Source organism: Engystomops pustulosus, chromosome 5 (genome assembly GCF_040894005.1).
Source record: "Engystomops pustulosus chromosome 5, aEngPut4.maternal, whole genome shotgun sequence".
NCBI classification, from domain to species: domain Eukaryota; kingdom Metazoa; phylum Chordata; class Amphibia; order Anura; family Leptodactylidae; genus Engystomops; species Engystomops pustulosus.
This window is the reverse complement of record NC_092415.1, coordinates 204,816,132-204,842,743: the sequence shown is the minus strand read 5'-3', so window position 1 is coordinate 204,842,743 and position 26,612 is coordinate 204,816,132. Positions and strand designations below refer to the sequence as shown.

Sequence of the window (26,612 nt, the reverse complement as noted above, 5' to 3'; positions counted from 1 at the left end):
CTCTATACAAAGTTCTCAGCCAATCTATAAATTGTCCCGGAATACCGTACTTTGATAAAGTGGCCCATAGATAATCGTGATCAACCCTGTCAAAGGCTTTAGCCTGGTCCAGACCTACAACATATCTCCCACACCTCAGAGCTTTACATCTCTCAAGCATCTCTCTTATCGAGATGACTGCTCCAGAGATGTTCCGCCCTCTTGCTGTGCCGTACTGAGAGCCTGCCAACAGTGCCGGGGACAAACAGACTAATCTACAGAATAGAATTTTTGCCAAAATTTTTCTGTCAACATTCAAGAGGGCGATCGGCCTCCAGTTCTTGATGTCACTTGGCTCCTTACCTTTGGACAGCAGAATTAGCGATGAGACCCTCATGGATGGAGGCATCAGGTTATTTTCTAGACAATTTCTGTAAACATCCACGAGGATTGGAGCCAAGAGGTCTCTGAACTTCTTATAAAATTCTGCTGTAATACCGTCAGGACCTGGTGCCTTCTTCAGATGTAACTTATCAATCGCCTCTTTTATCTCCTCTACCGTTATTTCTGCTGTTAAAGGAGAAAAGTCCAATTCTCTAGTGTCAGGGCCTGGAGTTGCCTCCAAGAATTGGGTCACTTTTTCCTTATCCAAAGCTTTCTTCTGAAACAAGTCAGTATAGTACGATCTCACCACCCCCAGGATTCCCTCCCGAGACTCTTGTAAAACACCCTGGGAGTCAGTGAGACCAGCGATCAGTTTTTTCTCCACACGCTCCCGGCAATTCTCAAATGGATCAGGTGCCCCTCGGGTGCCATAGTCCCTCTCCACTACCAGGGAGGTGTACCTACTGTACTGATACTGCCTTATCTCAGATTTCAGCCGGTCAATCCTTTGTTGGTCATCCCCACCCGCCGAATAGAGTGACTCCAATTCTTTCCGCAGTCTCAGATACTGGCTGTACTTACTTCTCCCCTTCTTAATTGACAGTCTCTGTAAGAGGGACCGGATCTCCTCCTTGACGTCCTCCCACCAGTCGGCCATGTTGTCATAAAAATCCACTCTGTCAAGTTGGTTCTGGAAAAAATAGTGCAAGTATTCCTCGACATAATTGTCATCTAATAGACTAGAATTTAGTCTCCATAGCCCTCTACCAACATCAGGATACTTATTGGCACCCAAACAAAAATATAAGGCCAAATGATCGGAGTATGGGACCGTTCTTTCCCTTCTTTCCCTTATGGCTTCAGTAGGACCCACCAGAGCGAGATCTATCCTACTTCTGCGTCCTGCACAGGTGTAAGTAAACTTAGGACTCCTACCACCCTGTACAAAAACATCGGACAGGCCGGACTGCTGAATAATACTATTAAGGACCTTACAGTCCCTGGTAAGGGGCCTACTGTTCCTGTCCCTGGTGGTAGTGGTGGCATTAAAGTCCCCAGCCATGATGACCGGAACAGACGTGAATAGATAAGGCTTTACATCGTTAAAAAGCTGAGTCCTTTCGGTCACTGTCTGTGGGCCATAGATGTTAATGAGCCGGAGTCTTCTGCCTCTGATGGTGATTTCTAGCAGCAGGCACCGTCCCATCGATACCTCGGTGAGTCTGTGGACGGTGACATTGTGGGTGTTAAACAAGATGGAGACTCCGGCATAAGGCTCCACAGCCAGCGACCAAAAGGAAGGACCAGACTGCCAATCTCTCTCCGCCTCTCGCATGAGACCCAAGGTGTTTAATCGGGTCTCCTGTAAGAAATATACATCGGCCTCGAGATACTTCAGGTGGTCATATACAACATGTCTGGTGCTTCTAGCCCTAATACTATTCACATTGCTGGAGATCACAGAAAGATGGAAGTCTGCCATCAGAAGAAGAAATAGAAAGAGCATCCCCATCATCATAGATCAGAGTCAGAGTTGTCTTGCTGACTACTAATCTCCATATCCCATACAGACTGAGACTTGGCATTAATGGGTTTCCTTTTTGTGGGAGGATCCCCCCCTGGGTCGTCATCATACTCCTCCATCATGCGCTTCAATTCTCTCTCTATCTCCTCCTCTCCATCTGACTCAGACAGTACACTGTACCTATTAGTGGTTACGGTAACATCAACCTGACTCTGTACTTTCATTTTAGAGGGTTTTTGGACAGTGGTCCATGCAGTCTCAGGTTTTCTGGTGCTCCTGTCCTTTTTCCTCTTTTTAACAGCACTATTATTATCCCCAGTGGCAGGTGCTGAGGCAGGGGAAGGGACGGGCACTGGTGGCTCTACAGACTGCTCCACTACCTCCATGTCTCCCTCAGTGTTACCTGTCCCTGGATGGTCCGGGGCAGCACCACTAATATCTGGGGTCTCTGGCACAGTACACACTGACCCTGATAATAGGGCCTCCTCCTCCTGCTCCTCATCTGGGACATCTGCCCCTTCCATCAGGTCTTCATCGGGGAGGTCCCTACAGATGTTGTGCCAGGCTTCAGGACAGTCCCTATGGGGGTGACCAATCTGACCACAAAGGTTGCATCTGATGGTCTGGCAGTTGGCGCTCACATGGCCGAGGTCCCCGCACAGGGTGCATTTCACTGCGGTGCAGTTACTCGCCACGTGACCTGATCTCCCACACCTAAAGCATAACCTGGGCTGACCGACATAAAAGCACACACCCTTCTCTCTGCCGATAAAGAAGGAGTTGGGGAGGTGATGGGTGATGTTCTGGTGTTGGTGTAATTTAACCAGGACCCTCCACCCCCCGGTCCAGATCCCATCCTCATCCCTGGTCTTGGTCATGTCTGACATGAGGGTGCAATGTCTCTTGAGCCATATGATGATGTCTTGAGGGGGGACAGACTCGTTCCAGAACATTATGGTGACAATCGCAGTATCTAGTTTGGAGATGGGAATGAAACTAAACTTACACCATCCCTCAGTATCTCTGTATCGGGGGCATTGAGCCCAGAACCGGTCCAGATTAGACATCAGCTTGAAGCTAATGTCATACCCCTGTCTATCAGGCAGATTTATTACGGCCAGGATGTCGGCTGGCTGGAAACCCATCTGGGTGCACATGTCCCTGACCACATGCCTCCTGTCAGGTAGATCCTCCTTAGCCCCTCTGTGCCTAAACCTGACAACATTCCTCCTCTTGAAGGCCTGGCCGGTGTAATGGGGACTGGAGGAGAAAAATGGGGAACCCCGACTCCACGTATTCCCAGATGACTGACCCCTATCCTGCTGTGGGGGATGTGTACTGTCTGTACTAGGGGGCTGCTGACCACCCGGACCATGGGGCTCTGCTGCTTGTGGTGTAACTAAAGGGGGAAATTCCTCGCCCTCTACAACATCAACATCGGGGCTCTCTGTGTCACCAGCTGCCACAGATTGTACCTGAGATGACTCCTCAGCTGGGACATTATCAACCACAAAAACATCAACATTATCAGAAATATCTGCAATATCAGACATGTCAGCAACAGTATCAGAATTAACCCCTTGCACAGCACAGTCCTGAATGTCCTGCTCAGATTCATCCTGAACCTCACAGTCCTGCTCAGATATACCTTGGGGTACAGATACAGTGTTACCTGCATGTGAGAGTCCAGAGTCCTCCTGCAGTGCGCTGCCTTCTGGGACTTTTGGTGTCTCCTCCACTACTTCACTGGCAACATCAGGTTTACTTACTGCTGGAGCTTGTAGTACCTCGCCAGGGCATGCTGGGACTTGTAGTACCTTGTCATGGCATGCTGGGACTTGTAGTACCTCGTCAGGGCACGCTGGGACTTGTAGTACCTCGTCAGGGCACGCTGGGACTTGTAGTACCTCGCCAGGGCACGCTGGGACTTGTAGTACCTCGCCAGGGCATGCTGGGACTTGTAGTACCTCATCAGGTGTAGTGGCAGGACTTGGCTGTTGTTGCTCTTTCTTGTAGACTTGTCCCTCTTCAAAGGGCAGAGTAGCTGGCTGTAGTATGGGCCTTACATGGGACTGCTGAGTCTCAGTCCTGGATGATGAGGCCTTGTCTCTCTCAAACCTCTGCTGGTTTCTGAAAGTCTCTCCCACTGGCCCCATTTGCTCAATGATGGACTCCATCTCCTGCACAATGTCAGCAAGTTGTTTTGCGCACGTGTCCAGCTTCTTGTCCAGCAGGACCTGCTTCCCCGGGTTTGCTGCTTTTAGCTTATACGTGCAGTCAATCTGTTTTTGCAGGAAAAGTTTCTGCTCTTTCAATGCCTCCATCTTCCTCACCAGTCCTGGGATCTGTCTGGCCATCTGCAGCTCAGGTGATGGCTCTGGGGGCTGCAGTTTGCTGCTGCGCTGTTGTTCCGGCCTGCTTGCAGTACTGGACCCTGCAGGTGCACCATGACCGCTCTTTCCTGGCACTGAACCCCGTGATTTTGGCGCAGAGTTCAGAGATTCCTGGATTTTCCCGGCTGCTGTCACTGCTCGGGGGTCACAATCTCCTGATGGGCGACTGGATCCCGGATGTCTTGCAGACACGACGCTGGTAGCACCTTTGGATCTTGCTTCATGGCTGCCTTTGATCTCTTTCACAGCCTGCATTCCCCCAGACCTGGTACGATCAGACAGTAGCACCACACTCTGCTGCAGGTTCTCCTGGATCGTCTGCCTTTCCAGCGATGTCCTCCTCTGCCTGCCCGGGGTGGAGGTGGATTGTCCACCTGAGGCTTGCACTGGACGCTGCTGCACACTCTGCATGATTCCTGACTTTGGACTCTGCAATACTTCAGGCTTGTTCACAGGCAGAACAACCTTCCTACTGGTAGGTGGTTTCACCAAATTCTTGCTTACTGTTGCTTCTTTTTCTACACCAACTTTCCTGACACCACTGCAACTGCTGACATTTGTTCCAATAACAGACATTTTAGGGTTAACATCTCTTACTTCAGCTTGCTGTTTGCTGTTCATCAAATTAGGCCTAAAAGCCTGGGCCTTGCTTGGGGAGCTTCCCCACCCAGGGTGGCCCCGTCCTGGGCTATCTCCAGACATGCAGAGGTCTCAGGAGCTCAAACCACGCACAACCTCTCAGCAAGGGGGCAGTATTATAGTAGTTATATTCTTGTACATAGGGGGCAGTATTATAGTAGTTATATTCTTGTACATAGGGGGCAGTATTATAGTAGTTATATTCTTGTACATAGGGGGCAGTATTATAGTAGTTATATTCTTGTACATAGGGAGTAGTATTATAGTAGTTATATTCCTGTACATAGGGGGCAGTATTATAGTAGATATATTCCTGTACATAGGGAGTAGTATTATAGTAGTTATATTCCTGTACATAGGGGGCAGTATTATAGTAGATATATTCCTGTACATAGGGGGCAGTATTATAGTAGTTATATTCTTGTACATAGGGGGCAGTATTATAGTAGTTATATTCTTGTACATAGGGGAGCAGTATTATAGTAGTTATATTCTTGTACATAGGGGGCAGTATTATAGTAGTTATATTCTTGTACATAGGGAGTAGTATTATAGTAGTTATATTCCTGTACATAGGGGGCAGTATTATAGTAGATATATTCCTGTACATAGGGAGTAGTATTATAGTAGTTATATTCCTGTACATAGGGGGCAGTATTATAGTAGATATATTCCTGTACATAGGGGGCAGTATTATAGTAGTTATATTCTTGTACATAGGGGGCAGTATTATAGTAGTTATATTCTTGTACATAGGGGGCAGTATTATAGTAGTTATATTCCTGTACATAGGAGGCAGTATTATAGTAGTTATATTCCTGTACATAGGAGGCAGTATTATTGTAGTTATATTCTTGTACATAGGAGGCAGTATTATTGTAGTTATATTCTTGTACATAGGAGGCAGTATTATAGTAGTTATATTCCTGTACATAGGGGGCAGTATTATAGTAGTTATATTCCTGTACATAGGGGGCAGTATTATAGTAGTTATATTCCTGTACATAGGGGGCAGTATTATAGTAGTTATATTCCTGTACATAGGGGGCAGTATTATAGTAGTTATATTCTTGTACATAGGGGGCAGTATTATAGTAGTTATATTCTTGTACATAGGGGGCAGTATTATAGTAGTTATATTCTTGTACATAGGGGGCAGTATTATAGTAGTTATATTCTTGTACATAGGGGGCAGTATTATAGTAGTTATATTCTTGTACATAGGGGGAAGTATTATAGTAGTTATATTCCTGTACATAGGGGGCAGTATTATAGTAGTTATATTCCTGTATATAGGGGGCAGTATTATAGTAGTTATATTCCTGTACATAGGGGGCAGTATTATAGTAGTTATATTCCTGTACATAGGGGGCAGTATTATAGTAGTTATATTCTTGTACATAGGGGGCAGTATTATAGTAGTTATATTCTTGTACATAGGGGCAGTATCATAGTAGTTATATTCTTGTACATAGGGGGCAGTATTATAGTAGTTATAGTCTTGTACATAGGGGGCAGTATTATAGTAGTTATATTCTTGTACATAGGGGGCAGTATTATAGTAGTTATATTCTTGTACATAGGGGGCAGTATTATAGTAGTTATATTCCTGTACATAGGGAGCAGTATTATAGTAGTTATATTCTTGTACATAGGGGGCAGTATTATAGTAGTTATATTCTTGTACATAGGGGCAGTATTATAGTAGTTATATTCTTGTACATAGGGGGCAGTATTACAGTAGTTATATTCTTGTACATAGGGAGCAGTATTATAGTAGTTATATTCCTGTACATAGGGGGCAGTATTATAGTAGTTATATTCTTGTACATAGGGGGCAGTATTATAGTAGTTATATTCTTGTACATAGGGGGCAGTATTATAGTAGTTATATTCCTGTACATAGGGAGCAGTATTATAGTAGTTATATTCCTGTACATAGGGGGCAGTATTATAGTAGTTATATTCCTGTACATAGGGGGCAGTATTATAGTAGTTATATTCCTGTACATAGGGGGCAGTATTATAGTAGTTATATTCCTGTACATAGGGGGCAGTATTATAGTAGTTATATTCTTGTACATAGGGGGCAGTATTATAGTAGTTATATTCTTGTACATAGGGGGCAGTATTATAGTAGTTATATTCTTGTACATAGGGGGCAGTATTATAGTAGTTATATTCCTGTACATAGGGAGCAGTATTATAGTAGTTATATTCTTGTACATAGGGGGTAGTATTATAGTAGTTCTATTCCTGTACATAGGGGGCAGTATTATAGTAGTTATATACTGACCAGTAATCGCTTATCCAGATTGGCTTTTCTTAATGATGATGTAACAGAGTTGGCGTCTTTCTCAGACATCCAGGCTTTGAAGAGTTTTACAGCAAAAGATGCAGAAATACCTGGGAATAATAAGTATTGGGTGTTAGTATTCCTTGTGATGAGCTTATTCTGTGCTCGTCCTCCCTGGTGTCTCTGTGACTTGGTCTATGTAGCGTCTCTCTCTCTCTCATGTGGGTTGCAGGGTGCGGCGCCCCCTATAGACGTGGCACATACTTCTTACCTTCTTTGACTATGTTCTCAGTGAAGAGGCTGGTGAGGATGGTGGCGGGCAGCGTTCCTCCGGCCAGTAATATCCCGGTCAGTACGGCGAGTTTGGTTCGCTCCGCTTCAGAGAAAGCCTTGAGGAAAAGCAGGAGCTGCAGGGGAAGAGAAGGGACCACATCAACCCCTCGGGGTATTGGGGGGCTCGGGGGCTGAAGTGCTGCCTGTGGCCTATGATGGAGGGATCCTATAGATTCTATAGGGGAGGGCTCCTTCCACAAGCTGGATCTCACTCATAATGGGGCACAGGGGTATTTACACCCCAACTGTCTATTTTTTAACCCTTGCATTGCCATAGCTGAGCATTTCCTTGTCTTGCCGCGGGCTGCAGTCTCCTCTTACCTTCTTTATTTCGTCTTCAAAGGCTTTCTCCAGATATTTGTATCTTCTGATGAGTTTGCTGAAGACCTGGAGAGCAGATCAGAGAAGAGAAACTATTTTTTAATAGTGTCAGCAAATCCGTCCTGCACATATCTGTAGCCACCACTAGGGGGCCACATAGAGCTACAAAGTTTCTGGTCTGTATCAAAATTCATCTGGGCCGGGGTCACCATCATCGTCTAGTAAGCAGTAAGTGGCACTTTCTCTGCGGTGGATTCGGGTCTTCCGGCGATTCACTAAGGTAGTTTTTCCGACGTCCACCAGGTGTCGCTGCTGCACTGACGTCCGCCAAGGCCCGCTGGAATGTCCTGATATTCACCGGCCTATTCCTAGTAAAGGTTAGTGCAAGTTTCGCGACATTTTTTTTTTTTTTAAATGCGGCGGTTTTCCCGAATCCGTCGGGTTTTCGTTCGGCCACGCTCCCTGATTTCCGTTGCGTGCATGCCGGCGCCGATGTGCCAAAATCCGATCGCGTGCGCAAATCGGAAATATTCGGGTAACACGTCGGAAAAACGTGAATCGGGCCCTTAGTAAATGACCCCCATAGTGTTAAGCATTGCCCCTGGTGAGATCTGTACACATCTCTGCGTATGTTTTTAGTAGCAGAAGGGCAGATGAACACCCCCGTATTGGTGCGGAGGGAGTGTCCTCACACTGCTGTGCTCTGTGCTCACTGCACTGAGTGTTCCCCAGCTCCTCCCCTTTGCATTGAGTAAAAGCTGTAACAGTTTCCTGATTGGATGTTGCAGCAGTCACTCAGAGCACAGGACTAGGGGCTATTACATAAAGCCTGTACCTGGGCATAATTCCTCATGGTCTCATAGTCTTCATTTGCTCCGAAGACGCAGTGACCGGTCACCTTTGTTTTGTCTCCATCATCGATTCGGGAGCCTCCGGGAGCTGAGGAGAAAAGAGAAGAGAAAAGGGTAAAGAAATGTTTAGGGGACAATGTAACCAGTCTACAGGGACACCCTGATCACCCACCGGGCCGAGAATGGACAATAAGTCAGAAAGGAGGGGCAGCGGAGGGAGGCCGGGCACTCCCCAGCGCGACAGAGAGGGGGGGAGAGAGCGGCCACTTCCCAGCGCGACAGAGAGGGGGGAGAGAGAGCGGCCACTCCCCAGCGCGACAGAGAGGGGGGGAGAGAGCGGCCACTTCCCAGCACCACAGAGAGAGGGGGAGAGAGAGCGGCCACTTCCCAGCGCGACAGAGAGGGGGGAGAGAGAGCGGCCACTCCCCAGCACCACAGAGAGAGGGGGGAGAGAGCGGCCACTCCCCAGCGCCACAGAGAGAGAGGGAGAGAGCGGCCACTCCCCAGCGCCACAGAGAGAGGGGGGAGAGAGAGCGGCCACTCCCCAGCGCCACAGAGAGAGGGGGGAGAGAGCAGCCACTCCCCAGCGCCACAGAGAGAGGGGGGAGAGAGCGGCCACTCCCCAGCGCCACAGAGAGAGGGGGAGAGAGCGGCCACTCCCCAGCGCCACAGAGAGAGGGGGGAGAGAGCGTCCACTCCCCAGCGCCACAGAGAGAGGGGGGAGAGAGCGGCCACTCCCCAGCGCAACAGAGAGAGGGGGGAGAGAGAGCGGCCACTCCCCAGCACGACAGAGAGAGGGGAGAGAGAGAGCGGCCACTCCCCAGCGCGATAGAGAGAGGAGGGAGAGAGCGGCCACTCCCCAGTGCGAGAGAGAGAGAGAGAGCAGCCACTCCCCAGCGCGACAGAGAGAGGGGAGAGAGAGAGCGGCCACTCCCCAGCGCGATAGAGAGAGGAGGGAGAGAGCGGCCACTCCCCGGTGCGAGAGAGGAGGGAGAGAGCGGCCACTCCCCAACGCGAGAGAGAGAGAGGGAGAGAGCGGCCACTCCACAGCACGACAGAGAGAGGAGGGAGAGAGCGGCCACTCCCCAACGCGAGAGAGAGAGAGAGAGAGAGAGAGAGAGGGAGAGAGTGGCCACTCCACAGCACGACAGAGAGAGGGGGGAGAGAGCGGCCACTCCCCAGCGCGACAGAGAGAGAGGGGGGAGAGAGCGGACACTCCCCAGCGCGACAGAGAGAGAGAGGGGGGGGAGAGAGCGGACACTCCCCAGCGCGACAGAGAGAGAGAGGGGGGAGAGAGCGGCCACTCCCCAGCGCGACAGAGAGGGGGGAGAGAGCGGCCACTCCCCAGCGCGACAGAGAGAGAGGGGGAGAGAGCGGCCACTCCCCAGCGCCACAGAGAGAGGGGGGAGAGAGCGGACACTCCCCAGCGCGACAGAGAGAGAGGGAGAGAGCGGCCACTCCCCAGCGCCACAGAGAGAGGGGGGGAGAGAGCGGCCACTCCCCAGCGCGACAGAGAGAGGAGGGAGAGAGCGGACACTCCCCAGCGCCACAGAGAGAGGGGGTAGAGAGCGGACACTCCCCAGCGCCACAGAGAGAGGGGGGAGAGAGCGGCCACTCCCCAGCACCACAGAGAGAGAGGGGGGAGAGAGCGGCCACTCCCCAGCGCGACAGAGAGAGAGGGGGGAGAGAGCGGCCACTCCCCAGCGCGACAGAGAGAGAGGGGGGAGAGAGCGGCCACTCCCCAGCACCACAGAGAGAGAGGGGGGAGAGAGCGGCCACTCCCCAGCGCGACAGAGAGAGGAGGGAGAGAGCGGCCACTCCCCAGCGCGACAGAGAGAGAGGGAGAGAGCGGCCACTCCCCAGCGCCACAGAGAGAGAGGGAGAGAGCGGCCACTCCCCAGCGCCACAGAGAGAGAGGGAGAGAGCGGTCACTCCCCAGCGCGACAGAGAGAGAGGGAGAGAGCGGCCACTCCCCAGCGCCACAGAGAGAGAGGGAGAGAGCGGCCACTCCCCAGCGCCACAGAGAGAGAGGGAGAGAGCGGTCACTCCCCAGCGCCACAGAGAGAGAGGGGGGAGAGAGCGACCAAGCCACGGGACAGACACGAGAGGAGATCGGCCGCGCCAACGGGTCATAACACCCACCAGCAATACAATGTGACTTACAATCACCCCTAAAAGCAGGAACTTCTTAACTTCAGTTAATAAATAATACCGCCCATCAGCACCTGTCCACAGCCACAGAAAAAAGTAATTTACACGACAGACTTCCTCTTCCCGCAGGATGGGGTGATCGATTTACACCCAAGGACATCGCAGCTCCGAAATCCTGTGAAAACCTTCATCAGGCCTCATATTACACACATTACATTATACCGCCCCCCGGCTGTCACCTCTCATACACCCCCTCCCTCTGTACCGAATTCAGAACTATATGTCGCAGCTCCATCTGCTTGTGACAAGGACATTAGTTTGATCTCCCTCCATCTCTGGAGACAGAACCTGCTGCAGCCTCATTCCCACAGAACGTCTGCCGGACCAGAAATATAATAAAACCGCAAACTGTGAAAATGTACACATGGAAACTGTATTTAATTTTACATAAAAGGCAGTATTATAGTAGTTATATTCCTGTACATAGGGGGCAGTATTATAGTAGTTATATTCTTGTACATAGGGGGCAATATTATAGTAGTTATATCCCTGTACATAGTGGGCAGTATTATAGTAGTTATATTCTTGTACATAGGGGGCAGTATTATAGTAGTTATATTCTTGTACATAGGGGCCGGTATTATAGTACTTATATTCCTGTACATAGGAGGCAGTATTATAGTAGTTATATTCTTGTACATAGGGGGCAGTATTATAGTAGTTATATTCTTGTACATAGGGGGCAGTATTATAGTAGTTATATTCCTGTACATAGGGGGCAATATTATAGTAGTTATATCCCTGTACATAGTGGGCAGTATTATAGTAGTTATATTCTTGTACATAGGGGCCGGTATTATAGTACTTATATTTCTGTACATAGGAGGCAGTATTATAGTAGTTATATTCTTGTACATAGGGGGCAGTATTATAGTAGTTATATTCTTGTACATAGGGGGCAGTATTATAGTAGTTATATTCTTGTACATAGGAGGCAGTATTATAGTAGTTATATTCCTGTACATAGGGGCAGTATTATAGTAGTTATATTCTTGTACATAGTGAGCAGTATTATAGTAGTTATATTCTTGTACATAGGGGCAGTATTATAGTAGTTATATTCCTGTACATAGGGGGCAGTATTATAGTAGTTATATTCTTGTACATAGGGGGCAGTATTATAGTAGTTATATTCTTGTACATAGGGGGCAGTATTATAGTAGTTATATTCTTGTACATAGGGGGCAGTATTATAGTAGTTATATTCTTGTACATAGGGGGCAGTATTATAGTAGTTATATTCTTGTACATAGGGGGCAGTATTATAGTAGTTATATTCCTGTACATAGGGGGCAGTATTATAGTAGTTATATTCCTGTACATAGGGGGCAGTATTATAGTAGTTATATTCCTGTACATAGGGGGCAGTATTATAGTAGTTATATTCTTGTACATAGGGGGCAGTATTATAGTAGTTATATTCTTGTACATAGGGGGCAGTATTATAGTAGTTATATTCTTGTACATAGGGGGCAGTATTATAGTAGTTATATTCCTGTACATAGGGGGCAGTATTATAGTAGTTATATTCCTGTACATAGGGGGCAGTATTATAGTAGTTATATTCCTGTACATAGGGGGCAGTATTATAGTAGTTATATTCCTGTACATAGGGGGCAGTATTATAGTAGTTATATTCCTGCACATAGGGGCAGTATTATAGTAGTTATATTCTTGTACATAGAGAGCAGTATTATAGTAGTTATATTCTTGTACATAGAGAGCAGTATTATAGTAGTTATATTCCTGTACATAGGGGGCAGTAATATAGTAGTTATATTCTTGTACATAGGAGCAGTAATATAGTAGTTATATTCTTGTACATAGGAGCAGTATTATAGTAGTTATATTCTTGTACATAGGGGGCAGTATTATAGTAGTTATATTCTTGTACATAGGGGGCAGTATTATAGTAGTTATATTCCTGTACATAGGGGGCAGTATTATAGTAGTTATATTCTTGTACATAGGGGGCAGTATTATAGTAGTTATATTCTTGTACATAGGGGGCGGTATTATAGTAGTTATATTCCTGTACATAGGGGGCAGTATTATAGTAGTTATATTCTTGTACATAGGGGGCAGTATTATAGTAGTTATATTCTTGTACATAGGGGGCAGTATTATAGTAGTTATATTCTTGTACATAGGGGGCAGTATTATAGTAGTTATATTCCTGTACATAGGATGAATGTGATTATTACACAATCTCTATACATCATTGTAGGTTCTTACCCAGCATGCTCCCAGCTATGAGAATGTCAAACAGTGTATCGGCATAGCGGCGATAGTCCAATCGGGATCCTGTTGTATCGAGAAATTTGGCTACTGCTTCCAAATCGTTCCCTGCTTCATTAAGTCCTTGGATAATTGTGTCCCGGAAAACTGTAGGTTCAAATTTCTCTTTTTCATCTATGAAGTAAATTTGGAAAAGTAACAGTTAGCGCCCCCTAGTGGTGGCTGTTAGCAGCTAGAATTCAATAACTTCACCAAATGAGTTTGTATTATTATTATTATTAATGCCCCCCACCACTTAATAACCTGAGCTATAGAGCCCCAGACATTGTCCTTAATCCTACTAGAACCATTGGTCACAGCACAAAACAGAAATTTCTACATAATCCACAACAGAATTAATAGTAGAATTATCTTTGTAACATGAATGAAGAACAAATAAGTCATCATCTAAATGCCAATAACATGGATGCTGCTGGTTATCAAAAAACCTTTGCTCAAAAAATCTGACAAAGCCATAAAAAAGAATAATAAATGAAAATGAAAAAAGCCTAAAATCCTCCATCTGTAGAGCACAGCAGGAGGCGGACGGCTCGTGGCAATGTCTGGAAGATGAAAGTGATCGGCCAAATACATTTACCCATAAAAATTACAACAAAGTATCAATATACAGACTGTGCAGCACATTGCTGAAAAAGTCAAAGTCGCATGAGGGCGCAATCTTAAAATCTAAGCTTAACAATCCCCTTGTGCAAATTAATAATGGTTACAAATCAGGTTTGGTCTCTGATCAGTAACTACATATGTTATGCAGTGATTGGACATGTAGAGTAGTGGTCAAATAGTCAAGTAGGAGGAGCGCTAATAATATATTGGGGGTTCCAGACATCTAAAAATTACATGCGGATAGGAATTGTCAGAGCAAATCCCTAATAGACGCCATAAAGGTTTGATGCTCTGTTTCCTTAATGTGTTCCCTTGTTTGGGCACATACAGCAAAGAATTTCAGATTCTCGTGGTCACCACCATTTTTTTGGAAATGCTGCACGAGAGAATACACAACGGAATGTTCAGAATGTGGCAATTTCAAAAATGTTTCGATGTAGCAAAAAAAATCTTAGCTCCAGCAGGCGATTTGGTTTACATACAGGGACACTTACCCCTCTTTCTGGTTTTAAACCGCTGGCCCGTTAGCACTGGCTTCTGGTGCTTATTCATAAAATTTCTGCAAATAGAATTTAAAAAAATAAATAAATAAAATTGCAAAACAATTAAAAATTTAACAAAAATGTTGTTTCGATGTGATTGGAGAAAAACGAAATGATAATGGAAGTAATTCTGCACATCTGTGGAAAAATATACTGACCCGACTTCGAGATAGTGCTCTCACTAGTGGGTCAGAACCCACCAAAGGGGTCATGGATAAAACCCAATTCTTAACTTCCCTTTACCAAGTGACTGAGGGGTGATCTCCCGACGAGTCATATTCATATCAGAAATGAATGGAACTGCCCTTTAAGGAAAATCAGGCTCCATCCTGATAACCAGGGACACTACTCATAGATCCAGGCACCGGGACTGTGGGATCTTCTTGTATCTGTTATCCGTGGTCTCCTCCCAGGTGCTCCTACCAGCGGCTACATGTGTTTGATAAAAGCCGAATTGTAGCCGAAAACGTTTACACTTGCCGCAAATAAAGAAAAGCCTTCGCTTTGTTACATCAAAACGACTTGTGTGCCAGGATTTGTTGTATACGATTGTAGCTACTAGACATCAACCAGCCGACCGCAACATATAATAATAATTCGTTATTTTATATAGTGCCTACAGATTACGCAGCGCTGCACAAAGTATGTCAAATTGGTCCATAATCCCATGGGGCTCACAATCTAAACAACCTACCAGTATGTTTTAGAGTGTGGGAGGAAACCGGAGGACCCGGAGGAAACCCACGCAAACACGGAGAGAACATACAAACTCTTTAGGCAACAAAAATATTGTTTTTCCACAAGTAACTATACAGAACCACCAGTTCCGTAGTCCATGGATTGTCCGGAGGCGGGGGAGGCACACGGAGGTCCATGTTGTGGCCGCCGCCTCCTCCTGTAACAGTATTGTGAGCGAGCGGCTATATATAGCGCACAGTTCAGTGGCCTCTAATCTGCTCGGGGGGGATCAGGGTCAAGCCGTACAAGGAGAGGGCGGCTTAAAGGGCGATTCCACATCATGTGCTCTGCATTAGGTGACTGGTCACGTAAAATAGAGGGTTTTATGAGACTATATTGGCCCTCCAAGTCCCCCCCCCCCCCCCCGTGCAAAAACCATCTCCACTATAAAACTTCTGCGTTGCCTGTAGCAGCCAATCAGATCCCTGCTTTCACTCTTAAATCTGTCCAAAACTGAAGTCTGACCGGTTGCTCCGGCACCAACAGTGTTTTTAGTGCTTGGGGTAAGACTACTGGATCAGGAAGGGGGGGGGGGGGAAGGCGGGCCAGAGTAAAGTGATCTGAAGTTCTTAAAGGGGCAGTTCAGCCTTTCTTCTCGTGTCATGTAGAACAACTTATCTTGATTACCGATGTGCAGCACTTAAGAGATTTCTCCCCCAGTTGTGCGGATGATACCTGTGTGACCATGGCTGGTCTACACAAAGGATACGGATACTGCTGCACCCTGCTCACTCTGGAGGGAGGAGAGTGAGGTCATGTGTTGCTGCTCCCTGCTCACTCTGAAGGAGGAGCACAAGGTCATGTGATGCTGCTCCCTGCTCCTTCTGGAGGGAGGAGAGCGAAGTCATGTGATGTTGCTGCCTGCTCCTTCTGGAGGGAGAGGTACGTGCTGCTGCTCTTTGCTCACTTCAAAGGGGAGAGGGATGTGATGCTCTCTGTGTGCAGCTTGCAGGATAGCTGTGTCTCTACAGATCTGTCAATGCATACATCTCAATAAAATAGAGAAGTACAAGATCTCTCCTGTACCCTATCAATCCCTTCATCCTAATCTGTGATTATGCAGAACTTTCTCTCTGCACCGCAAACTTTGTCCTCTGCAGACTCCAACACACACACACACCATCTACACAGCAGGAAAGCTGTTTACATTTAGTGCACACATAGCACAAACTATACACTTTATGTACCTATTTCACTGCTGGTTTCTACTATGTATTCCATGATCCTCCATGTGATGGAAGCTCCCAGGCTTGTCACCATATACATCCTGTATGTTCATATGCAGTGTTCGGTGGATTCATTTGTAGGAATCTCCCTGGATTATGGAGGAACATTGCTGCAAAATTGCTTACTATGAGAACACAAGGCATCATGGGAGGGGAGGGGAGGGGAGGGTAGCTTATCGCAGATACAGAGGGGATCACAGATAACAATTTGGTAAAAATCCTTTTGAAATCTAGCATTTGATTCTATGCATTATGGACCAAACATACCTTGAGAATGCGGTAGCGACACTGATGCAGAAACATATCTTGTTTAATCCCTGAACCCAGTGATTTTGCTGAAAAAACTATTATGAAAATGAGGCTCTTTCACCCCTTTGACTGGCTCAGCGCTTCTCCTCTTACCCTAATTATGCATCACTTCAGAGAAAGCTGTATTCACCGTGTTCGACCTGACAGGCAGAAGTAATCAATAGCTGCTGTGTACGAGTCATCCAGGATGATTAGTCCTGTCTGGACAGTTCAGGAAGCTCTGTGTGTAATGTGTGTATGGCGGCGCCCAGCTCTCCCAAGGTCCTGAATTTTTGTTTTTTGAGCAGAACCACTCAAGTTAGGGATTAAACAAGATATGTTTCTGCATCAGCGTCGCTACAGCATTCTCAAGGTATGTTTGGTTCACAATGCATAAAAACAAATTGGAATAGGAGAAAGCTGCAATACCTCAAAAACCTGCTGACAGGGGAGGCGCTGTTATACTTATTTTGGACTGTAAAGTAGTAGAACAATAGCAATGATTAAAATTTGCCATTCTGGGTTCTAGAAAAGCTGGGTGGAAACATGTGAGGGATCTATAATGGTGACCATTAAGGGGGGTTTGTTTATTTTTGTTTTGTTTTTTTAAATATGAAAACTTGGCATCTTCCAATACTGGGAACATAAAGTTGTGAAGCTCCTCAGCCCCTGCGTGGTTCCCCGCTCAGCCCCTCTCAGGTTCCCACACACTGTCACGGACCTGCAGAAGGATATGGATATTTTAGGAGCCGTTTCCAAGAAGAAATTCCCGGAATCTGTCATCATGTAGATCACAGACCCGATCCTGCGCTGCACTGCGGGAGGCGCCCCCCATCACATACAATGCATCATCATAGTGATGGGAACCCGGGTGTGAATAAGACCCTAGTAAGTCAGCGGCTCCACGTCCAGCGCTGGCAGCAGGTCCTGGGACACATCACTGCAGCAAACACCAAACCTGCCCAATGCAACCTAGCAAACTGCAGCAAGAACCGCATGGCGGCGTTATGTGAGCACCATATGGCGCCATTATTTAGGCATTGGATTTTTTTTTTTTTTTTATAGGAACAAACACAAACAAAACAGCACATTACACAACAGGCAAAATATTTTGGCAGGAATAAATAAGACAAACCACAACATCCGACGTGCGAGAGCAGGAAGGCGGCAGCTCGGGAGATCAGATTTAAAGGTGCAGGACACACAAAATGTCCGGGAACGGCAAGAATTGTGGCTTATACCCCATACAGAACCAGTACCTACCAGTTACTTAGACGTTCTAAGTAGGAAACAGCTTGGACGCCAGACTGATACATTGTAACAAACAGACAAAATGGGGCTCATTTACTAAGGGTCCGCAGATCGCATTTTCGACGGGTTTCCCGACGATTTCTGATTAGAGCTGCATTAAACAGGGGTTTTTGGCACAAGCAATTGGATTTTGGCGCATCGGTGCCGGGTTGCACACGACAGAAATCTGGGGGTGGGCCATCGGACAATCCGACAGGTTCGGACAACGCGCAGGATTTAACATCGTAAATTGTGTCGCAAGACAATGCACTTACATGCACCAGGAAGAAGAAGGTGGACCTGAGCGGGGAAGCGACACATGCAGGATATCGGGGCACGATCTTAGTGACTCCCCGCACAGCGCATTATACACGGACAATGCACTTACATGCACCAGAAAGAAGAAGGTGAACTCCGGGGACCTGAGCGGGGAAGCGACACATGCAGGATATCGGGCGCACAATCTTAGTGACTCCCCGCACAGCGCATTATACACGGACAATGCACTTACATGCACCAGGAAGAAGAAGGTGAACTCCGGGGACCTGAGTGGGGAAGTGACACATGCAGGATATCGGGCGCACAATCTTAGTGACTCCCCGCACAGCGCATTATACACGGACAATGCACTTACATGCACCAGGAAGAAGAAGGTGAACTCCGGGGACCTGAGTGGGGAAGTGACACATGCAGGATATCGGGGGCACGATCTTAGTGACTCCCCGCACAGCGCATTATACACGGACAATGCACTTACATGCACCAGGAAGAAGAAGGTGAACTCTGGGGACCTGAGCGGGGAAGTGACACATGCAGGATATCGGGCGCAGGATCTTAGTGACTCCCTGCACAGCGCATTATACACGGACAATGCACTTACATGCACCAGGAAGAAGAAGGTGAACTCCAGGGACCTGAGCAGGGGAGCGACACATGCAGGATATCGGGTGCACGATCTTAGTGACTCCCCGCACAGCACATTATATACGGACAATGCACTTACATGCACCAGGAAGAAGAAGGTGAACTCCAGGGACCTGAGCGGGGAAGTGACACATGCAGGATATCGGGCGCAGGATCTTAGTGACTCCCTGCACAGCGCATTATACACGGACAATGCACTTACATGCACCAGGAAGAAGAAGGTGAACTCCAGGGACCTGAGCGGGGAAGTGACACATGCAGGATATCGGGGGCACAGGATCTTAGTGACTCCCCTCACAGCGCATTATACACGGACAATGCACTTACATGCACCGGGAAGAAGAAGGTGAACTCCAGGGACCTGAGCAGGGGAGCGACACATGCAGGATATCGGGTGCACGATCTTAGTGACTCCCCGCACAGCACATTATACACGGACAATGCACTTACATGCACCAGGAAGAGGAAGGTGAACTCCGGGGACCTGAGCAGGGAAGTGACACATGCAGGATATCGGGTGCACGTTCTTAGTGACTCCCCGCACAGCGCATTATACACGGACAATGCACTTACATGCACCAGGAAGAAGGTGAACTCCAGGGACCTGAGCGGGGAAGCGAGGGGGTATCCACAAAAAATACATTCACCAAGGATGGGAGCTCTATTACGTCTTAGCAGTATATGGCGGTATTATGTGGGAATATTAGTAGTATTATTATGTGGACACTGCGCATAACAATGGGATGTCATGGCTGGTGTGTGCCAGTATGACATTAGCACCATATGGCGGTATAATTCTGCCATATATTTATACTATTTGGGCCTCTATAGTGGCATCTACAATTGTGCTTAAAAAGTTACTTAAAAAGGCCTGTAAGGTGACAACATAGAACCCAGAGTTGAGGCTCTACCTCTGATGTAATTACAGGAATCTTTCATCTTTTTAAGAACCTTGTAGAATTGGTGCTGACTAAATCTCCTCCCCATCGTATGTGCGTATACTGGTGTTCATTTGGTTGGTATTAATATTATTTGTACTAGTGCTATACACACACAGTATAGAATCTGTGCCTATATAGATGTACTATGCGAGACACATTGGGCACCATATGGCGGTATTATTTTGGCATTATATTAGTATTATTTGAGCATCATTAGTGCAGCATTACCCTGGTATTACCCTGGCAGTATGCTGGACAATAATGTGACACTTACACATCTCCCTGGTGACAGGATAGAAGACCGGTTACAATGTTACAAAAAAGTATCGAAGTATCAGATATGAAATGAGCTGAGACTCCCACGAATAACCCTCTTTACCAAAAACGGGATTCTATCACCAGGTTTTACCCCACTAAACGCCCTGCCCCCTCAGGAGTTGGGGCAGCACGGTGGCTCAGTGGTTAGCATTACAGCCTTGCAGCGCTAGGGACCTGGGTTCAAGTCCCATCCAGGTCAACATCTGCAAAGAGTTTGTATGTTCTCTCCGTGTTTGTGTGGGTTTCCTCCGGGTCCTCCGGTTTCCTCCTACACTCCAAAACATACTGGTAGCTCGATTACAGATTGTGAGCCCCATTGGGGGTCAGGGACTGATTTGGCAAGCTCTGTGCAGCGCTGCGTCATCTGTGTGCGCTGTATTAATAAACAATTATTATTATTATTATTAGGGGATGACATGTCCTTTCTAAAAATTCCCTCTTATGTGAAATCTCACCTGTTGTCCCATTTAAAAAGAAAATCTCCTCCAAAGTCATGCGACAAAGAGCTGAGAAGAGTCAGGTTTTACCCGAGATAAGTCAAGTGTAGAGGCTGTAGGGGGAGGGTCACTTTGACACCCTCATCTTCGGTTCTATAGCAGCTAGATACATGCTGCAGCTTGTGTTTCCTATTATGCCTTCACTGACTGTATCTCTGGTTCTGTAGAACTAACAACCCGCCTCCCGATTTCTGTCGCGTGCAAGCCGGCGCCAAAATTGCGTGCGCCAAAAACCCCTGTTAAATGCAGCGCAAAACGGAAGTCGTCGGGAAACCCAACGCAAATGCGTCCGGCGGATGCTTAGTAAATGAGCCCCTATGTCTCTGCATTGACTCTGATACTGGGTCAAGCAATAACATCAGGTAGGACTACAAGGACCATATACAAGGGTCAAGGCAGAGGTGTAACCAATAGAAGAGAAGCACTACAAATACCAGCCACACTATCCAAGGGTCAATGCAAAGACATAGGCAAGAAATAGGGTCAGGATCAGGTGTAGAACTACAAGTACCAGAGATAACCAAGGGTCAATCCATAAAAAGGTCACGAGTAGAGAGGAGCAAATCCGAGCTTCCCATTCGGGTGCACCCACCGGACCGGGACATACTTCCAGATTTACTCCCCTAGCTACCAGCCATGCCTGTGATTGGCCAAGAGGAAACCCATGGCACACCTGAACCCCGAACCAGAATGGGAAGTTCTGATCCGCTCTAGTTAAAATCCAGTGCACAGATTATAAGAGGAAAAGCGGAATCCAGTAACTTTACACCCGGCCACCAGAAGCCGTTATCTCCAAAGCTCACAAAATAATCCCCAATGTTTGTGCCAAATTGCGTCTGTGACACTCGCCGTCATTCAGCGACACACGCGGCGCTCGCGATACGTTTTCCTAACATCAAAAGAAAATCAATGTTTCATCCAAATCAAGAGAAATCTCTCCGTCTGATGGAAACAGATGGCGGAAAAAAAAAAAGATTTCACCGCATAAAGGATTTCTTTTAAAATAGCGTCCCTTTATTCCGGGAGCCCCAGGTATTAGGGGGGTGCTGAACGTTCCTGTCAAAATCTATTCAATTCTCCATCCTGTCTCCATTGACTACACAGTAAGACTGCAATGTATTGTCACATCCTATGCTCCGGTCACATCCAAAGCTGGCTCCTACTCACTTCTATGCGATCGCACTGCGCTCCTACTCACTTCTATGCGATCGCACTGCGCTCCTACTCACTTCTATGCGATCGCACTGCGCTCCTACTCACTTCTATGCGATCGCACTGCGCTCCTACTCACTTCTATGCGATCGCACTGCGCTCCTACTCACTTCTATGCCATCGCACTGCGCTCCTACTCACTTCTATGCCATCGCACTGCGCTCCTACTCACTTCTATGCCATCGCACTGCGCTCCTACTCACTTCTATGCCATCGCACTGCGCTCCTACTCACTTCTATGCCATCGCACTGCGCTCCTACTCACTTCTATGCCATCGCACTGCGCTCCTACTCACTTCTATGCCATCGCACTGCGCTCCTACTCACTTCTATGCGATCGCACTGCGCTCCTACTCACTTCTATGCGATCGCACTGTGCTCCTACTCACTTCTATGCGATCGCACTGCGCTCCTACTCACTTCTATGCCATCGCACTGCGCTCCTACTCACTTCTATGCCATCGCACTGCGCTCCTACTCACTTCTATGCCATCGCACTGCGCTCCTACTCACTTCTATGCCATCGCACTGCGCTCCTACTCACTTCTATGCCATCGCACTGCGCTCCTACTCACTTCTATGCCATCGCACTGCGCTCCTACTCACTTCTATGCCATCGCACTGCGCTCCTACTCACTTCTATGCCATCGCACTGCGCTCCTACTCACTTCTATGCCATCGCACTGCGCTCCTACTCACTTCTATGCCATCGCACTGCGCTCCTACTCACTTCTATGCCATCGCACTGCGCTCCTACTCACTTCTATGCCATCGCACTGCGCTCCTACTCACTTCTATGCCATCGCACTAGGCTCCTACTCACTTCTATGCCATCGCACTGCGCTCCTACTCACTTCTATGCGATCGCACTGCGCTCCTACTCACTTCTATGCGATCGCACTAGGCTCCTACTCACTTCTATGCGATCGCACTAGGCTCCTACTCACTTCTATGCGATCGCACTAGGCTCCTACTCACTTCTATGCGATCGCACTGCGCTCCTACTCACTTCTATGCGATCGCACTGCGCTCCTACTCACTTCTATGCGATCGCACTGCGCTCCTACTCACTTCTATGCGATCGCACTGCGCTCCTACTCACTTCTATGCGATCGCACTGCGCTCCTACTCACTTCTATGCCATCGCACTGCGCTCCTACTCACTTCTATGCGATCGCACTGCGCTCCTACTCACTTCTATGCCATCGCACTGCGCTCCTACTCACTTCTATGCGATCGCACTGCGCTCCTACTCACTTCTATGCCATCGCACTGCGCTCCTACTCACTTCTATGCCATCGCACTGCGCTCCTACTCACTTCTATGCCATCGCACTGCGCTCCTACTCACTTCTATGCCATCGCACTGCGCTCCTACTCACTTCTATGCCATCGCACTGCGCTCCTACTCACTTCTATGCCATCGCACTGCGCTCCTACTCACTTCTATGCCATCGCACTGCGCTCCTACTCACTTCTATGCCATCGCACTGCGCTCCTACTCACTTCTATGCCATCGCACTGCGCTCCTACTCACTTCTATGCCATCGCACTGCGCTCCTACTCACTTCTATGCCATCGCACTGCGCTCCTACTCACTTCTATGCCATCGCACTGCGCTCCTACTCACTTCTATGCCATCGCACTGCGCTCCTACTCACTTCTATGCCATCGCACTGCGCTCCTACTCACTTCTATGCCATCGCACTGCGCTCCTACTCACTTCTATGCCATCGCACTGCGCTCCTACTCACTTCTATGCCATCGCACTGCGCTCCTACTCACTTCTATGCCATCGCACTGCGCTCCTACTCACTTCTATGCCATCGCACTGCGCTCCTACTCACTTCTATGCCATCGCACTGCGCTCCTACTCACTTCTATGCCATCGCACTGCGCTCCTACTCACTTCTATGCCATCGCACTGCGCTCCTACTCACTTCTATGCCATCGCACTGCGCTCCTACTCACTTCTATGCCATCGCACTGCGCTCCTACTCACTTCTATGCCATCGCACTGCGCTCCTACTCACTTCTATGCCATCGCACTGCGCTCCTACTCACTTCTATGCCATCGCACTGCGCTCCTACTCACTTCTATGCCATCGCACTGCGCTCCTACTCACTTCTATGCCATCGCACTGCGCTCCTACTCACTTCTATGCCATCGCACTGCGCTCCTACTCACTTCTATGCCATCGCACTGCGCTCCTACTCACTTCTATGCCATCGCACTGCGCTCCTACTCACTTCTATGCCATCGCACTGCGCTCCTACTCACTTCTATGCCATCGCACTGCGCTCCTACTCACTTCTATGCCATCGCACTGCGCTCCTACTCACTTCTATGCCATCGCACTGCGCTCCTACTCACTTCTATGCCATCGCACTGCGCTCCTACTCACTTCTATGCCATCGCACTGCGCTCCTACTCACTTTGTAGTTATTGTACTATGTGCCTTCTCGCTTCCTGTGACCTCACCACGGGTCTTCTCCCTCCGCCATGATCCGTTATGACCGTGGTCTCCCCCTGGTGGCTCTACTGCTACTGCAAATCAGCAGCATACCATGCCCGGTAGGAGTTGTAGTTCTGGACCAGCTGTAGACCCCGGCACTGGGTAAGAGATACCTGAGGCCTGTAATAGCTCCAGGGAAGGAGTCTCAGATATTCCCATCCCCCCCCCCCCCACATCATTTACTGGTCCCAGTGAGGACTGCGATTAGTCCACGTGTCAATAGTCTCTCCTTGAGCAGCAATCCCAAAATTACAGGAGAATTTTCTGCCTTTCTGCTAATTTACCTCCTGACAACATCAACTCCGCTGCGACACAATTATATCCGGATTCAGGAGGAGAGTCACACGGCGGGAGAGGAGGTCATGTGCTCCGCCAACAAAGAGCGAAACACCGCCGCACGCTGCGACACAGAACAATCTCTGCCCACACACAAGTATTTCTGGGAAATGGCTGAAAATAAAATATATCACTTTTTATTTTAATATAATTAGACATTGGAGACCAAAGAAGCTGAAATATCAAAAGAATCAAATATATAGAGAGAAAGAGCAGGAGAGCAGAAAGATAGTAATAGTAACCTACTCCTAGACGATACAATAATACTGCCCCCTATGTACAGGAATATAACTACTATAATACTGCCCCCTATGTACAAGAATATAACTACTATAATACTGCCCCCTATGTACAAGAATATAACTACTATAATACTGCCCCCTATGTACAGGAATATAACTACTATAATACTGCCCCCTATGTACAAGAATATAACTACTATAATACTGCCCCCTATGTACAGGAATATAACTACTATAATACTGCCCCCTATGTACAAGAATATAACTACTATAATACTGCCCCCTATGTACAAGAATATAACTACTATAATACTGCCCCCTATGTACAGGAATATAACTACTATAATACTGGCTCCTATGTACAAGAATATAACTACTATAATACTGCCCCCTATGTACAGGAATATAACTACTATAATACTGCCCCCTGTGTACAAGAATATAACTACTATAATACTGCCCCCTATGTACAAGAATATAACTACTATAATACTGCCCCCTATGTACAAGAATATAACTACTATAATACTGCCCCCTATGTACAGGAATATAACTACTATAATACTGCCCCCTATGTACAAGAATATAACTACTATAATACTGCCCCCTATGTACAAGAATATAACTACTATAATACTGCCCCCTATGTACAGGAATATAACTACTATAATACTGCCCCCTATGTACAAGAATATAACTACTATAATACTGCCCCCTATGTACAAGAATATAACTACTATAATACTGCCCCCTATGTACAGGAATATAACTACTATAATACTGCCCCCTATGTACAGGAATATAACTACTATAATACTGCCCCCTATATATAAGAATATAACTACTATAATACTGCCCCCTATGTACAGGAATATAACTACTATAATACTGCCCCTATGTACAAGAATATAACTACTATAATACTGCCCCCTATGTACAAGAATATAACTACTATATTACTGCCCCCTATGTACAGGAATATAACTACTATAATACTGCCCCCTATGTACAAGAATATAACTACTATAATACTGCCCCCTATGTACAAGAATATAACTACTATAATACTGCCCCCTATGTACAGGAATATAACTACTATAATACTGCCCCCTATGTACAAGAATATAACTACTATAATACTGCCCCCTATGTACAAGAATATAACTACTATAATACTGCCCCCTATGTACAGGAATATAACTACTATAATACTGGCTCCTATGTACAAGAATATAACTACTATAATACTGCCCCCTATGTACAGGAATATAACTACTATAATACTGCCCCCTGTGTACAAGAATATAACTACTATAATACTGCCCCCTATGTACAAGAATATAACTACTATAATACTGCCCCCTATGTACAAGAATATAACTACTATAATACTGCCCCCTATGTACAGGAATATAACTACTATAATACTGCCCCCTATGTACAAGAATATAACTACTATAATACTGCCCCCTATGTACAAGAATATAACTACTATAATACTGCCCCCTATGTACAGGAATATAACTACTATAATACTGCCCCCTATGTACAAGAATATAACTACTATAATACTGCCCCCTATGTACAAGAATATAACTACTATAATACTGCCCCCTATGTACAGGAATATAACTACTATAATACTGCCCCCTATGTACAGGAATATAACTACTATAATACTGCCCCCTATATATAAGAATATAACTACTA

General features: G+C 46.9%; 1 protein-coding gene across 4 annotated transcripts in view; it reads right to left on the bottom strand.

Annotated features, from left to right (window-relative positions):
- The window catches only part of BZW2 (basic leucine zipper and W2 domains 2), a 45,921-nt gene that overhangs the window by 11,176 nt on the left and 8,133 nt on the right, over positions 1 to 26,612 (bottom strand). Inside the window, exons 1-7 of one of the 4 annotated variants that reach the window (XM_072154401.1) lie at positions 24,609 to 24,629; positions 14,328 to 14,392; positions 13,168 to 13,344; positions 8,706 to 8,809; positions 7,871 to 7,936; positions 7,488 to 7,623; positions 7,217 to 7,326 (exon numbers count right to left, since the gene is read on the bottom strand). In XM_072154401.1, the coding sequence (XP_072010502.1) occupies positions 7,217 to 7,326; positions 7,488 to 7,623; positions 7,871 to 7,936; positions 8,706 to 8,809; positions 13,168 to 13,344; positions 14,328 to 14,385 (651 nt within the window). In that variant the 5' untranslated portion in view covers positions 14,386 to 14,392; positions 24,609 to 24,629. Of the gene's footprint in view, positions 1 to 7,216; positions 7,327 to 7,487; positions 7,624 to 7,870; positions 7,937 to 8,705; positions 8,810 to 13,167; positions 13,345 to 14,327; positions 14,393 to 15,069; positions 15,090 to 24,244; positions 24,266 to 24,608; positions 24,630 to 26,612 lie in introns of those variants that run through there. The other 3 variants (XM_072154402.1, XM_072154403.1, XM_072154400.1) reach the window with 3 other exon arrangements.